This window comes from Mustela putorius, unplaced genomic scaffold (assembly GCF_011764305.1).
Source record: "Mustela putorius furo isolate JIRA1106 unplaced genomic scaffold, ASM1176430v1.1 tig00000275_pilon_pilon_pilon, whole genome shotgun sequence".
Classification (NCBI taxonomy): domain Eukaryota; kingdom Metazoa; phylum Chordata; class Mammalia; order Carnivora; family Mustelidae; genus Mustela; species Mustela putorius.
Genome location: NW_025421341.1, coordinates 22,531,204 through 22,547,867, shown reverse-complemented (window position 1 = coordinate 22,547,867; position 16,664 = coordinate 22,531,204). Strand labels below are relative to the sequence as shown.

At 43.3% G+C, this 16,664-nt stretch overlaps 2 protein-coding genes across 6 annotated transcripts in view; one reads left to right on the top strand and one right to left on the bottom strand.

Annotated features, from left to right (window-relative positions):
• The window catches only part of CNOT9 (CCR4-NOT transcription complex subunit 9), a 30,965-nt gene extending 15,528 nt beyond the window's left edge, over positions 1–15,437 (bottom strand). Inside the window, exons 1-4 of the mRNA XM_004762760.3 lie at positions 15,022–15,437; positions 4,069–4,248; positions 2,408–2,523; positions 122–231 (exon numbers count right to left, since the gene is read on the bottom strand). Coding sequence (XP_004762817.1) covers positions 122–231; positions 2,408–2,523; positions 4,069–4,248; positions 15,022–15,045 — 430 coding nt within the window. The 5' untranslated portion in view covers positions 15,046–15,437. The remainder of the gene's footprint in view (positions 1–121; positions 232–2,407; positions 2,524–4,068; positions 4,249–15,021) is intronic.
• Positions 15,438–15,610: 173 nt separating this feature from the next.
• Positions 15,611–16,664, top strand: part of USP37 (ubiquitin specific peptidase 37) — an 85,984-nt gene continuing 84,930 nt past the window's right edge. For 3 of the 5 annotated variants that reach the window (XM_004762757.3, XM_004762756.3, XM_004762755.3), the window contains exon 1: positions 15,613–15,823. The gene's annotated coding sequence lies outside the window, so the exon portion shown is untranslated. Of the gene's footprint in view, positions 15,824–15,918; positions 15,997–16,664 lie in introns of those variants that run through there. The other 2 variants (XM_013061558.2, XM_004762758.3) reach the window with 2 other exon arrangements.

Sequence of the window (16,664 nt, the reverse complement as noted above, 5' to 3'; positions counted from 1 at the left end):
ATGCCCTCATTAGTGAAAATAGACTCAACCTTGAAGACAAAAATGAACAATTGGGGAACAAAAGGTATAAAAACCAAAACACCAAAGATTTCAGACTTGCAAAACCACCCCAATAACTTACCAATAACTCCAAGACTGGTTAGCCGAAGATACTCAAAGGGCCGTGTTTTGCTGACAGTGTGCAAAAAGGGGTACAAAAAAAGTGGGATGTGTGCTGCAAGAAATGCTGACCTGGAAGAAAAACATAATCCCAGTCAGAGCTCAGAGTTCATGTCTAAGGATTCTGAACATTCAATTTCCAGACAGTTTATTTTGTTAGGGCCTGTAATGTCAACTAACCAAGGAATCTCTAGAAGAGTTGTTGGTCATTAGTTAGACCAGCAGTTGTTAGCTGGGGAGACTCTGCTCATCAGGGTACATGTGGCAATGTCTGGAGATATTTTTGGTTGTCACAACCAATGGGGTGCTACTGGCATCCAGTGAGCAGAGGCCAGGAATGCTGCTAAACATCCAACAATGCACAGGGGAGCCCCCTTTCATCCCCCTCCTCTCACCACAAAATCTAGCTCAAAATGGCAATGTCACAATTTAAAAAATCTACTCTAGGTTTATGGTTAAGAGAATACAAAATTTTCCCTGTAATTAGTACCAAGTTCCTAAAAAACTGATAAAATGTGGATTTTAAAAAATAGGTTATAAAAATGCTATTAACTGCCCAGGAGAATCTCCTAGGTGCCTTCCCTCACCTAATTTATGACTGATTAATAATATTCACAGGTAAAGTCAGACAAAACATTATAAACCAAAATGAAGAAACAAAGCAGCCATTATGAGATTTATCTGCTGTTTCAATGCACACTGTTCTTTTTTTGTTAAGAGTAGTTCTGATATACTAAGTATTCTAAAAACATTTTGAAGATTTACTTATTTTAGAGAAAGCACACATGCAAGGGGGCGCGAGGAACAGAAGGGGAGGGAGAGGGAAGGGAAAGAATTCCAAGCAGATTCCATGCTGATTGTGGAAACCAACTTGGGGCTCGATCTCATGACCCTGAGATCAAGACCTGAGCTGAAACCAAGAATTAGAGGCCTAACCAACTGAGCCACACAGGTACCCCTCTAAAAACATTGTAATCTGAAGCTAGTATTTCAGGCAACTAATATAGAACCAATCTATTACTTTGTATTATTTATAGATAACTAATCTTGTGGGAGAACAAACTCTTTAAATTTTTAACACTCAAAGTACTCTTGCATTTTCCTTAAGTGCTTAAGAATAATTTTCACAGTAACTTCTCTGAAATTCTGCAATGTCAGTGCCAACTTAGCACTCAGATTTTATAATTGATAAAGAGACAAAAGACTATAATAAGATGATTGTTAAATGCCTTAGAACCATAAAGGTCACAAAACAGGATTACTGAACAGGATTTCCCTTTTCTTATCAGATGTAGCATGCCAACTGGCATGCCAATTCTGACCTGTTACCAGATTGCCGAGGATCTTGTGTTAAGAAAGATTACGAAGCCAAACTAGGTTCATTGGGAAAAAAATACTGGGGTCAAATATTTACTAAACTGGTAGTAAATTCCATGCACTGTGCCTTACATAGGGATGCCTACCATGAATTCAGGAGGAGGAAATATCTACATGCCTGATCTTTCTTGAGATATGAATATCACTCTTACTTTAATTTTTTTAATAGTAAACTCTATCCCCAATGTGGGGCTCGAACTCATGACGCTGAGATCAAGAATCACACGCTCTACTGAGCCGGCCAGACCCCGTGAACACTCCTTAATAGATCATTGCTATGAATGGATGGGTAAAAAGTAAATGAGACAATGGATTTTTATTCAGACTTAACAAGGAAGGAAATTCTGACATCTGCTACAATATGGATGTTGAGATAAGCCAAGCACAAAAAGACAAATACTGAACGATTCCATTTAACTAAGGTAGTAGAGTAGTCAAAAATCAAAGAAACACAAAGTAGAACGATGGTTACAAGGGGTTACAGTAATGGGCAATTGCGGTTTAATGGGTACCGTTTTAGTTTTACACTATGAAAAGAGTTATGGAGATGTATGGTGGGGATAGCTGCCCATTATAAATATATTTAATACCACTGAACTCTACGCTTAAAGATGGCTGAAATGGTAAGTTTATGTCATATATATTTTACCATAATAAAAAAAAACTTAGAACTATCAAACAATACTATACTGTTACTACATGAAAACTTGGCGAATTAGAGAAAAGAAATTCTCTAAAAAAACACGAGAATCCTGAAGATCCACATCTATGCACATGCTTCCTACTCCTATTGCATGTTCTTCCGCTCATCAATCAGAAAAAGACCATATTTGATACAAACCTCCATTGCCAGACTCATCCAAGCACTCACCTGGTTTCTGGGTGTGACGCCACACATTGTAGTAATGCCAGAGCATTGCAAACTCTATTAGACTGGTGTGCTGTCAAGGTGGGTGGGTTGATAGATGGATAAATATTTACAATTTCCTAAAAAATGGAAACCAGCACCAGATGAATAAAGAATAACTATTTCACAATTAATTTTGATGGTATTAAAGCAAAACCCTACAAACCCCCACCCTTATATCCTGTAGCTGAATCATCAAAGTCCAAGCAAAAATAAATAATGCTCCTATCTTTTCATCACAAATACACCTGAGACTATGTGACATTTCTACATAGGTCTCTAGAAGATTCCTCTGGAGGAAACTGTGGTCACCTATATTTCCTCTAACATCCAGCATCTGTGGAGGCCTTTGCTTGAGGGGCTGTGGCTGTTATAATCCCTTCTTTTTGTTAACACCCTGTTTTAAGTTACCATGATAGTAAGTGTCAGTAAATCAGTCACAGTACTTAGAAAAGCAATCTGAGTTTGGTCAGGTAGCAACTACAAAAAGGGAGAGATAAGAACAGGAATATATGCAGGGGGATATATACAAACAGCAGTGAATATGTATAATCTCTATCCAAAAGGGATGATTTGCTGTATACAATTCCTTTTACTTTAACTGTAAAACTGTTATTGAAAATGTTCCTATAAAAAAGATTAGTTTGGGGGATTAAGAATATACCTATTGTGATAAGCAGTGAGTACAGAATTATTCAACTGTTGAATCATTATGTTGAACACCTGAAACTAATAGAACATCATATGCTAACTATAGTTAAAAAGAGATTAGTTTCAGGCGCCTGGGTGGCTTAGTTGGGTTAAGTGACTGCCTTCGGCTCAGGTCATGATCCCAGAGTCCTGGTATTGAGTCCTACATTGGGCTCCCTGCTCAGCGGGGAGTCTGCTTCTCCCTCTGACCCTCTGCCCTCTCATGTTCTTTCTTAGACTGTCTCTCAAATAAATAAATAAAATCTTTAAAAAATGAAAATAAAAAATAAATTTTAAAAAGATTAGTTTCTTGGCTACATGAAGTAGAAACTGAATGCAAATTTACATAACAGATTTGAAAAATTATTGGGAATTTTAGACAATACTTTAAAGGATGATTATGCTATTATCTTGATATTTTAGGATTATGCTGTATCAACTTATTTCTCACCAATGACCATTACAGTCAGAACCACATTTCAGGGATTTATTCTTTAATGTACAAGCATACCTACCTCTAATCCTCTAATCCTATGTTATATCTTAACATTTCTGTTCACCTGAATATACTCTGCAGTTCTTATACTCTGCCTTCCACTTTTTCTCCTATGTCACCTAGAAATCTAGAAATGTCTTGTAGTAGTCCTAAAGCTGTGTTTCTCAAAGTGTGGTTCTCAGACTGCCTGCATCAGAATGACTTAAGAATGGGGCAGCTGCTTGTTAAAAATACAGATTTTTAATCTCAGATTAAATATATCTTTTGGGTGAGATCTATTAACCTGCACTGCAACAAGCACCTTACTTTTCTAAAACAGATTCTTAAAATGCTGACATTTAAAAAATCATTCTACTCAAGATTTCAAAATCATTTGAGCCAAGGCAGAGAGACAGTGTGGGGAACAGGACTGACCTGCAACTCCCAGATATATACCCACCTGTAAAAGTGCTGCAATAGTACCAAAAGAATGCCACAGCATGGGTGCAAGATCAGGAACAGATTCTCGCTTCTTACTCAGCTCCAGCAAAGCGTTTTCCCTCGTCTCAGGACTGGACAGCTCATTGATCCACTGATAGATTTTTTCTCTATCTACCTGAGCCAGTGCAGTAGGCACAGGCTTTAAGTGAAAACAAGAAAGTGAACATGTGAATTTCATTAGAATCAAACCAAGTCTTACTCTGCTTTAGAAGGAATATATTTTTTTCTAAATACCAGGAGAGCTTTTCTAAATATATACACTTAAGCCAATCTATCAAAATCGAAAATGCAGGGTGCCTGTGGCTCAGTTGGTTACGCAACTGCCTTCGGCTCCGGTCATGATCCCGGGGTCCTGGGATCGAGTTCTACATCGGGCTCCCTTTGCTCTGCGGGGAGCCTGCTTCTCCCTTTCCTGCTGCCTACCACTCATCCTGCTTGTGCTCTTGCTCTGTCAAATAAATAAATAAAATCTTTAAAAAGTAAAATCTAAAATGCATACATCCTTTAGTAATTCCATGTTCAGGAATTCAACCAAGTATACTTGGGCTGTACTGAAGATACACCAGGACGTTTACTGTTGCATTGTTTTGTTTTGTTTTAAGATTTTACTTATTTATTTATTTCTCAGAGAAAGACAGACAGAGCACAAGCAGGCAGAGTCAGAGAGAGAAGCAGACTCCCTGCTGAGCAAGGAGCCTGATGTGGGACTCTGATCCTAGGACCCTGGGATCATGACCTGAGCCGAAGGCAGTGGCTTAATCGACTGAGCCACCCAGGCGTCCCAGCTGCATTGTTTTAAAAGCAAAAACTTGAAATAGTAAATTTCTATCAAAGGAAAATTTAAATATGTATGGGTACATCTATATTTGTAATACTATGTAGCCCTTTTTAAAAGATAGCGCTATATGTGCTGATACAAAATAGAAAAAAAGACAAAAGGTACAGAACCTTATATATAATCCATTAATATACACAACTGTATTCTTATATATTCATATACAATGTTTCTAGTATGACACATAACAGTAACAACTACAACAAAAAACTGTAATTACTGCTGAGGTAGGAACCTATATGAGAGATTTACTTAATTTTTTAAAAATTTATTTATTTGAGAGTGAGAGCGCATGGGGTGGCGGTGGAGGGAACAGAGCGGGAGGGAGAGGGGAAGAATCCAAGCTGACTCTGGAGGAAGACCCTAATGCGGAGTTCAATCTCAAGACCCAATCTCAAGACACTGTGGTCATGACCTGAGCAAAAACCAAGAGTTGGAGGCTCAACCAACTAAGCCACCCAGGTGCCCTAATTTACTTTTTGTTGTATACAATAAAATCTACTGCATAGCTTAAACTTTTTAAAAGCATATACCTATATAATAGTTCCTGAAAGAAGACAATTTATACCCTCTCCACCCATTGCTGGTCCTTCCGCAGTAATTCCAGCATCCTCCTCCATGGAGCAGAAAAACCTATGTAATTTGGAAATGCTCCCCTTCTAATGATTCTTATACATACTCTAACAGTCCCTTTGAGAATCACTCATTACTTACGCATGTAGGGGCCACAGAGAGAACATTCTTTCATTATTGTACAAAAGCATCACACCATTCCAAAAAAAACCTGAGCATTTCTGTAATTCTTCATACTTGTCAAACAACCTTGTGACCTTGGTTAAGTTCCTTAATTACTCTTCTGGAAAATAAGATAATAGACTAGAAAAATGATTACCATTGCTATTTCTAGTTCTAATGTCCTAACAAATTCATGATTTCTAGCTCTATGCCCAATATTTTCTCACTTAATTCCACCAACCAAGGGGGATAGATAGGTAGACAGGGTGAATTGGTAGAAAAAAGGCAACTACACTTGTAGATGAGATAGCTAACACTCAGAGGAATTAACCTCCTCAATTCACCAAGTATGCAGTTGCATATTCCAGTGCCTTCTTGAACTGCATCACACAGCTTCCTATGGCATTTACATGTTCCCACTACACCTTAGTGTGACAGAATGACGACCTTACCATCATCCATACGGAAAGATGAGGAACTGAGAGGACAACTGTCTTTGTTGAAGAACAAAAGTTAAGACAGACTATCAGGTGTACTCACAATCACTCTACCCAAGCTGAACAGCAGCCTTCTCTAAATGGAAGCTTGATGATAAGCTTTTAGCTTAATGTTTATCATTTCACTTGCTTGACAGAATGAACCACAAGGCGTTTTGCTAAATGGACTGAAATACCATGCAGCTCAAGTCTTCCTTAAGTGCCTTAGAGTAATCTGTCAGAAGGTGCTTTGTAGCTTCCTCCAGTGATGCTCCTCAAGGAAACACAGGCTCCCACAGCAACAATATGAATAGGGCAGTCCTTCCACCATCCAACAGCAAAAGCAGGACTGACCCACCACGTGCACTTTCCAGACTGCTCTACATAGGCCCTCAACTTAAAATTATTTTGGGGAATGTAATTCCTACCAGAAGACAGGGTATGTTTATTTAAAGTATTACATCATTTTAAAAGCTCAGTGGAAACAAGGGCTAAAATTTTAGCTTTGGGTTTCCTGCCCAGTCCCTTGGACAACCCATAATCCAGTAACTAAAGGGGCTTCAGACACTCCTCCAGCAATACAGCATCTGTCTTGATTAGTCATGACTCATTCAACTCTCCCTAAAGTCCTGTCGCCCGGACACCACCAGCAGTAAGCTCTATTGCCCCCACTAGAGCCAGCCTGCAACTCGTATCTAGAATTCCTATCCTCATGCTGCCCTGGGGAGCCCCAGGTGAACAGCAGGATGGACCTATAGCCCCCACTCCAGCATATCATCGCTTCTGGACACCAGGCCCCGCCCCTACACACTCCATTCCCAAAGCCCACCTGTCTCCAGCAAAGGGATGGTGCCCCTGGAGTGATGTGAACACCCTAAAGGGCCAATGCCTGGTGACAACTTGGGTAACTAAGGTCATGGCCACCTGCTGCCAGCAACACTCCCAACTTTTTTTTTTTTTTAAATACTCAAACTTTTGAGACTACTTACGGGAACTGCAGCTTCCATGGGGCTTTGGTTCCAAGAGAGCTAGGGGCTCTGTAGCCATTCTAGCAATGGGAAAGCAGTAAGGGCAGTCTGACGCCAGGAAATCCTTGGGATAAGAACCCTCCTTTACATTATCCCTGGTGAATTTTGCTCCCAACTTAATAGCAGGACTTAGTTCAAACCCACCAAATACCAATTTGTTATGGGATAAATACAATTTTTTTCTGAAAATAAAAATGGAAGCTAACATGTAGTGTTTACTCTGTCAGGCACCATCCCAAATAAATACTTGTCATCTCCCTCACTTTATAGAGGAACAGAGAACTTATTTAACACTTAAGTGCCAAAGTCAAAATTTGAACCCAGGCAGCCTGGCAACAGAGTCTGTTCTCTTAACCGCTTTGCTAAGGTTGCTTTTCACCTGCCTGAAAGATTAGGTCTGATCTAAAGATGACTTTCAAAAAACAAACAAATAAACAAACAAACAAACATTTCCTGTGACCTAGACAAGAGACAGGGAATATGTAAACATCTCAGACAAAAACTGAAATGTCACTGCTATGAGTTCATCAGAATCTGAAAAACAATCAGCACCATAAATGATACCATTGAGGTGAAGAGAAATTCTCAACTTAATTGAGATTACAAGATACTTGATGATCATCATTCTAATAAGAAAGTCAGTGAGACCATTTGACATAATTCCCTATGTCAAATCATGGTTCACATGGGAATGATCTAGCTAGTGATAGCCACTAATGCACACTAACACACGCACATCTCCCCCACATACATCAACAGGTAATTTTATAATACATGCAGAAGTTTAGTTATTTTGGAAAATTAAAAAAAGGAAAATATATTTACATTTTCAGTTACGTATTGATAAGTACAGATGACTCTTGAACATGGGTTTGAACTGCACATGTCCACTCATACGCAGATTTCTTCGATACAGTACTCTAAGTATATTTTCTCTTCCTTACGATTTGCTTTAACATTTTCTTCTACTTTAATAAGAATATGGTATGTAATATTTATAACCTACAAAATAGGTGTTAATCAACTGTTATCGATAAAGTTAGTAGTCACTAGTAGGCGAATAGGAGATAAGTTTTGGGGCAGTCAAATGTTGCATGTTCACGGTGCCTGGGTGGCTCAGTGGGTTGAGCTGCTTCCTTCAGCTCGGGTCATGATCTCGGGGTCCTGCAATCGAGTCCCGAATCGGGCTCTCTGCTCAGCGAGGAGCCTGCTTCCCCGCCTCTCTCTGCCTGCCTCTCTTCCTACCTGTGATCTCTCTCTGTCAAATAAATAAATAAAATCTTAAAAAAAAAAAGTTGCATGTTCAGATTTTTGACTGTGTGTGAGGATTGGGGTCAGCACTCCTAATCCCCACCTTGTTCAAGGGTCACCTGTACTAATAGTAACAACTGATGAAATACTTTGGACATTATTCTTAAATAAAATTCCAAAGCATAACTCCAGCATCTCACTAGATCTTCATGGTAATAAAACTCCCAAATGTATCTTACTCTCCTTCTAAATCCCAAGGACCATTTAGGCACACCTTTCACAAAAATATGAGAATCTAGAAATCGAGGTCTTCCTAAAAGGGTGTGAGAAGTGAAAGAGGGAGTGAGGTGAATGAGAGACGGAACAACTTATACTGTACAATTTACACAGGTATGTATTTTTGAGAGAGAGAGAGAGAAAAAGAAAGCATGTGTACGCAAGCAGGGCAGAGAAAGATGTGTTTATTTTTAAAGATTTATTTATTTATTAGAGAGAGAGAGCGCGCGCGCACGCGAGCATGAGCAGGGGGGAAAGGGAGAGGCAGGCTCCCCGCTGAGCCAGGAGCCCCACAAAGGGCTTGATCCCAGGACCTTGGGATCACGACCTGAGCCAAAGACATATGCTTAACCAACGGAGTCACCCAGGCACCCTGAGGGTGACAATTCACATACCCAATGCAGGGCTTGATCTCACAACCCTATCATGACCTGAGCCAAAACCAAGAGTCAGACACTTAACTGACTGAGCCACCCAGGCACCCAGGTACACTTTTTTTTTTTTTTTTAAGATTTTATTTATTTGTCAGAGAGAGAGCAAGAGAGCACAGGCAGAGGGAGGAGCAGGCTTCCTGCCGAGCAGGGAAGCCGATGCGGGCCTCGATCCCGGGACCCTGGGATCATGACTTGAGCTGAAGGCAGACGCTTAACCGACTGAGCCACCCAGGCGCCCCTTAAAACATGGTTTCATCTAATGATCAGAACCACCTGGTTGTTATCCTCATTTTAAAACTGATGAAACTATGAGTAAACCATGGCAGGTTTCCTCTTCCTCCCATTCTCTATTTAAAGATCACTTCTAAAGATTCCTAAGCCAATTGCTAAAATTCTTTTAACTTATGATTTACTAATATTTAATTAATATTATCAAAATTTAGGAGGGACTCACTCTCCTCTTTTCTGTTTAATGGATCAAGTAAATTTTTTTTTTTTTAAAGATTTTATTTATTTATTTGACAGAGAGAGATCACAAGTAGGCAGAGAGGCAGGCAGAGAGAGAGAGGAGGAAGCAGGCTCCCTGCTGAGCAGAGAGCCCGATGCGGGACTCGATCCCAGGACCCTGAGATCACGACCCGAGCGGAAGGCAGCGGCTTAACCCACTGAGCCACCCAGGCGCCCCTGGATCAAGTAAATTTAAACAATAATGTTGATGGCTTTTTTAAACAGAAAATAACTAAATCTTTCAATACAACTTTATATTCAAGGGCCAAAATACCTGTTGGTTTTCCTACCAATAAATATGTGACAGTGAATAAAGAAGGAATGGCAGCGGCGCCTGGGTGGCTTAGTGGGTTGAGGCCTCTGCCTTCAGCTCAGGTCATGGTCTCAGGGTCTTAGGATCGAACCCTGCATCGGGCTCTCTGCTCAGCAGGGAGCCTGCTTCCTCCCCTTTCTCTCTCTGCCTACTTGTGATCTTTGTCAAAAAAATAAATAAAATCTTAAAAAAAAAAAAAAAAGGAATGGCAGAAGACTGAATGAGAAATTATTTTCCTAAGTCTGGAAATGACTCAACATATAGCTTTGGTGTCTACATAATGATGATAATCCAAGAAAACACACTTTCTAAATAATGCCAAAGGGAAATATTATATTAGCTTCATTATCCTCATATCTTTGTAAGGGCCAGAATATTCTTCAAAATATCTTTTTTTAAAAAAAAGATTTTATTTATTTATTTGACAGGCAGAGAGAGAAGAGGAAGCAGGCTCCCCGCGGAGCAGAGAGCCCGATGCGGGACTTGATGCCAGGACCCTGGGATCATGACCTGAGCCAAAGGCAGAGGCTTTAACCCACTGAGCCACCCAGGCGCCCCTCAAAATATCTTTTTAAAAATGGAAATGCTGGGGTTCCTGGGTGACTCAGTTGGTCAAGCAACTTTGGCTTAGGTCATGATCCTGCTGGGATCAAGCCCCACATCAGGCTCCCGGCTCAGGAGGAAGTCTGCTTCTCCCACTGACTTCTCTCCTCCTCTCATGCTCTCTCTCATTCTCTCTCAAATAAATAAATTTTTAAAAATTTACAGAAATGGAAATGAACAACCAAAAAGGTTAGGCAATTTGCTTGAAGCTTCAACAGAAGACACGGGAGGAGACAGTGTTTAAATCAGATCCCTCACAGGGCACCTGGGTGGCTCAGTTGGCTCAGTGTCTGCCTTCGGCTCAGGTCATGGTCTTGGGGTCCTGGGATTCTGCCCCACGTCAGGTCCCCTGCTCAATGGGTAGTCTGCTTCTCCCCACCTCCTCTGCACCTCGCCCTGCTTGTTTTCTCTCACATAAATAAAATCTTAAAATAAATAAATAAATAAATCAGATCCCTCAGAGTGAAAAAATCAATCAATCAATCAATCAATCAGATCCCTCAGAGTGCACAATATTCTTTTTACTTGCCAAAGAGGAGAGCATCTGGGAGTCTGGCACAGCTCCCACAAAAAGATGTACTGATGATGCTACTGGTTAGGTGGAAAATGAAGGGAAAACATGTATATAAGGATGTTAAAACTGCCAGTGCCAATTAGCGGGAAAATTATTTATTTGACAGAGAGCAAGCGAGCGAGTGAGAGTGAGTGCGAGCACACACGAACAAGCAGGAGGAGTGACAGGAAGAGGGAGAGGAAGAGGCAGGCTCCCCAAGGAGCAGGGAGCCTCACACGGGACTCGATCCCAGGACACTGGGATCACGACCTGAGCCAAAGGCAGACACTTAACTGACTGAGCCACCCAGGGTCTCCTAGTGGGGAAATTTTTAAAAAAATGCATAGCCAGTGAATCTCTTAAAGGCTTACCTTTGACTATTTTAGCCACCTAGCAACATTCATTAAAGACCCACATAGTATAGGAAGATTTGTAGTTCTACTACTCTGAAACAACCTTCAAGGTCCACAACAAAGTGATTTGTTACTTTGTTGAGGCAGGATTTCTAGCCCCAAGGCTCAAGTATGGGAGCAAGTCATATAAACAAGGACTATATCCAGCCAACCACCAAGTACTTTGATATTCTTATTTCATCTTTAGGATAATTCTGCATGGTATTTCTGTCCCTATTTCACCGATGTGAGAAATTATATTGTGTGGTGGCAATAATGGCAACATTAAAATGTATATAAAGTATGACAAACACACATTGTGTATTTCTAGCCTAATAAAATACTATTCAAGGGTCAAAATTTAAAATACTTGCCAAATTCTCAATTCTTCCCTCTAGTGAATAAAATCCTATGTTCATGTGATCACATCCCCCCCCCTTTTTTAAGATTTTATTTATTTATTTGACAGACAGAGATCACAAGTAGGCAGAGAGGCAGGCAGAGAGAGAGAGAGAGAGAGAGAGAGAGGGAAGCAGGCTTCCTGCGGAGCAGAGAGCCTGATGCGGGGCTCGATCCCAGGACCCTGAGATCATGACCCGAGCCGAAGGCAGCAGCCCAAACCACTGAGCCACCCACGCGCCCCTCACATTCCCCTTTGATAGTACCATCTCCCTAGGTGAAGTGATGATTTACCTGTTATTTTATTTTTTAAAACTTATTTTTTTATTTGTCAGAGAGATTGAGAGAGCAGCAGGTAGAGAGAGAAGCAGGCTCCCCGCTAAGCAGGGAGCCTGGTGTGGGACTTGATCCCGGGACGTTGGGATCATGACCTGAGCCAAAGGCAGACACTTAACTGACTGAGCCACACAGGCATCCCTTACCTGTTATTTTAAAAAAGAGAAAAATAAAGGTATACACAAGTATAAAACTTGTCATCATTAAACAAAGAAAATCTTCTCAAGTAACTTATTGTAGGAACTGTTGCATGTTATCATTAACTCTTCTCAGTTTCCAGTAATATATACCACTACTGTCCTTTATGTAGATCAGAGTAATACAGGCAGTTTATAAGAATGCATGAATGATTGGGAAAAAGGTGGCTCAACTTTTCTATGCTTCCATTTCCTCAGTGAACAAATAGTCTAGTGAATGAGTGGCACAAAGGAACTTCTCAGAGCTTCTGCGGAAGCCCAATAGCATTAACAGATGAAAATCTATCTAAAAGCTTAAATTTTAAATCAATGTAAAGCACTGTAAATGTAATTGAAGAAACAAGTATTGCATATTTATCACAAGTAAAGAACCACAGCTCTAATGGCTGTTCAAAAGATGCATTAGGTTGGGGCACCAGCGTGGTTTAGTCCGTTAAACATCCAATTTCTTGATTTCAGGTCATGATCTCAGGGTTGTGGGACTGAGCCCTGGGTGGAGCACCACACTCAGCAGGGAGTCTGCTTGAGACACTCTCTCTCTCTCTCTCTGCCCTGCCCTTCCCTGGCCCCGCCACTCTCTCAAAACAAATGAATAAATCAAAAAAAGAAAAACATGCATTAGGGAACAAGTGAAAAGAAAAGGAAGTGAATAGAAATAGAGTTTAGACAGTCACAGGGAAAAGAGCAGTTTAGTATCAAAGCCTGAGAAGACATAATCAGATGTCCAGGAACTAGACAAGCCAAGCTTAGAAGAATCCCTTGTGTAAATTGCCCCTCCCCTACGAGCAGAAAGCTCATCTTTTTTTTTTCCCCCAAAGATTTTTATTTGTCAGAGAGAGGGAGCGCCCACACGCCTGCACAAACAGGAGGAGCAGCAGGCAGAGGGAGAAGCGGGCTCCTTGCTGAATAGGGAGCCCGATGCAGCACTGGATTCCAGAACCCTGAGATCACCACCTGAGCCACCCAGGTGTCCCTCAGCAACCTCATCATCTGACTTGTTTCTTCCCAAATTACATGTATAATTTGGGAGAAGAAACAAAAAAGCTGGCGAAGTTGTAATCACCTCTAACTGAAAGATGGAAAGGTATCCACTCTGAGTACTTACAAATACTTAGGAACATGGCAACAGGGGCAGAGATGCCACTGGCCCTGGAAATGACAATGTATTCTATAGTCTGGTCATATTCAGCATACCTTTTCACTTTCTATATTTAAAGCAAAAGCAATTTTTTTGGTCCTCTATTTAATACTTAAGTCACTTGCCTGATAACGCAATGTCAGTACACTACCCCCTTCAGTCACTTCATCTTAGTGTAACTGATAAATGTCACCAGTATTCAGAAGAGTGCACTCCAATCATACGATCTCGTTTTCCCATTATGGGTGTGTGCTCTCAGTAGTCATCTCCCTCATACATACTTTTTCATCTAGCAAAGTGTTTGTGCCCTTACTTTGTGCCAGGAACTGTCCTGGCACTTGGGGTAACCATGTAAACAGGACCCCCGGGGCTTCCTCCTTATTCTTAAGTCAACAAGAAAGTAAATGAGTACAAAAATGACAAAATTGAGATCAGCGCTGAGAAAGATATTAACAAGATAAGTTGGGGGCTACAGAACTTCTTTAAATAGAGTGGTCAGGGAAGGTTACTCTAGGAAGATTTAGGAAGAGACCCCAGGGAAGAAGAGGCAGTTACATCCATATGCTGGGTGTGTATGTGCGTGTGCAATTGGAGGGGGTGGGGTAAGTGGTAAGAAGAGCGTCCTAGGAATAGAGATCGGAAAGTGCAAGTGTAATGTAAAAGCACAGGTATAAGGGATGGGCAGGAGGCCAATGTGGCTGGAGCATATGGAGCAAGTGACTTAAGACTAGACCGTAAATGTGGGTAAAGACCGTATGGTATGTATGGTAGAGGGAGGGCCTTGTAGGCCACAGCAAGAAATCTGGATTTTATCTAAATGCAATGGAAAGCCAAAAAATTAGTTCAGACAGGTGTATTACACATCCGTTTTTCTTGTCCAGAGATCGCCCTGGTAAAATGAGATGTGGGAATAAGGTTTTAAACGCAGAGTATCGTAAGTCGGGCATAATAATTATTCATTTCTCCCGGTCTCCTATTTTCCACCTGTAAAGTAAGTGGTGTGAGTTAGAAGCCATTTCCTTCCCGCTGCGAAGTGCCCGGGCAGTGAGTTCTGAGAGCAAGGGCCGTGTCAGATTGACCAAGGAATTCCCGTGCATCCCCGCCGGCGCCCAGCACGCAACCGGCACCCTGAAACCGTCGGTCAGCGCAATGAATCAATGAATGGCCGGTCCCGGCCGCGAGGGAGGCGCTCCGGCGCGGGACCAGGCCCCGGGGCCGGAAAAGAACGCGATACTCGGCGAAGGAGGCCGCGAGAGCCAACAGAGAGGAAAGTGGGGGCCGGCTCCACCACAGTCAAGGCGCAACGAGGAGAGGGCCGGGGCCTCGCAGATTGAGGGCAAGGACCTGGAGTCCGGGCCCCACACGGGGACCTGGGAGAGCAGGCCGAAACGCGCGGCTAGAGAGGGTCTGGGCCCAGGCCGGAACGCCCAGTCACTCACCGCAGCCGTCGCCAGGCTGTGCATGTTGGGAGCGGCCGCCGCTCTTCTCCCACTGCCGGACGCGTCGCAGCCGCGTCCCCGTTTCAGTGGCTCTGCCGCCAAAGATGAAGAGCCGCGGCAGCCGCCATCCGCCTCCGGCTCGCTCCGCCCCCTTCGCAGCCCTATGACCTTTCACCCCTGACCCCGCCCACACACCTCTTCCCGCCTCCCAGCTCCCGGCGGAGTTTACAATCCCAAAGTCTGTCCTTTGCCCCTTAAGATTCTGGGCCAGAAGGACGTCCGCCACCTACTAGTCCCCGCATCCTCTGGTTTCGAGCAGGTATCCCCAGAGAGGGGCGTGAACTCTGACTCTCCTCCAGAGGCCAGTGAAGGGCGGGAAAAGCCGAGCAGTCTCGGAGGACAAGTAGTGCGCATGCCCGACTGGGCTGTGTAGGAGGGAAATGGTGGGAGGGCCACCCGGCGCGAAGTGGAGAGTGCGCATGCGTACTCCTGCACGGCGGGGACGGGGCTGTCTCGTCCAGACTTCGCTCCCTCCTGGGGCGGGACGAAGGCTCAGGAGGGGCGGAGTTTGTAGGCTTGCGCGCACGCGCTTCGTCTGGTCGCGTCGAGTGTGCGTGCGTGCGTGCGTGTTTGCGTGTGGTCACAGTTCCCGCCATCAGCCGCTCTCCCTGACTAGGGGGAGTGAGCGGCTCCTCTTTTTCGTGCCCGGTGTCCCTTCCTTCCTTACCCCCGGCTCCTCCCCCTCCGCACGGACTCTCTGCTTCCGGCAGGCCAGTGCCGGGCTCCGGACCCGCAGGCACAGGTAAGGCGCGCCGGGCCGACGAGCTTCTCAACTGAGCCGTTTTCCCCAGGTCCCCCTCCCCCCCCGTCCCCCCCCCCGCCTGCGGTCCGCCCACTCGGTGTTCACTCTCCTGGAGTTCGCCCCGCTGCTGCTTAGCTCACCCCTACTCCCACGACGCTCCCAGGGCCTCACAGGTATTCCTCTTGGGTTCCCCCCCAGGCTTTCCCTCTTCTTTGACCTGGTCTTTACTGTCACGCTCTTCCTCCGCAACCCAAACCTGGCCCCTTTTCGCTGGGGGCTGTCGTCGTCCGCCACTCGCCCCTTAGCAAGGCCTACTGTCTCTTCAGGTGTCTTCCGTTGCCGCGCACCCATCAGGCCTTGGACATTCACTCTTGACCATTCTGCATCTTCCCTTTCCGAACCATTTATCACTAAAACGCAGTAATTGTATTTTTGTCGTGCGTTTGGTTGTTCCGCGTCTTCTAGTTATCAGACCAGGTTGTCAGGTTTACCTATTTTAGGTCATGATCCATGAAAGGAAATGATCACTGATGATAAAATCCTGTGTTCTGGAGAGTTGGCCTGTAGTGGTTTTGTGATAATCGTCTTCAAAATTTCGGCTCTATTTAAATGCCTTTTGTGGGGGGCGGGTAGGCTGTATCTAACCAGTCTCTAATTGGAAAAGATGCCTGAGACAGGCTGTCAAGGAGGCAGTTGGAGCTCAGAGGAGAGTTCTGGGGAGGCTGTATAAACTAATGTGTGTATATCATCTGCCATGTTGATAGTAAGTGAAGTTATGCATGTGGATGAAATTGCCTAAGGAGAGTGTAGTATAGAAAAAACGGACCCAGGAGGGAGCACG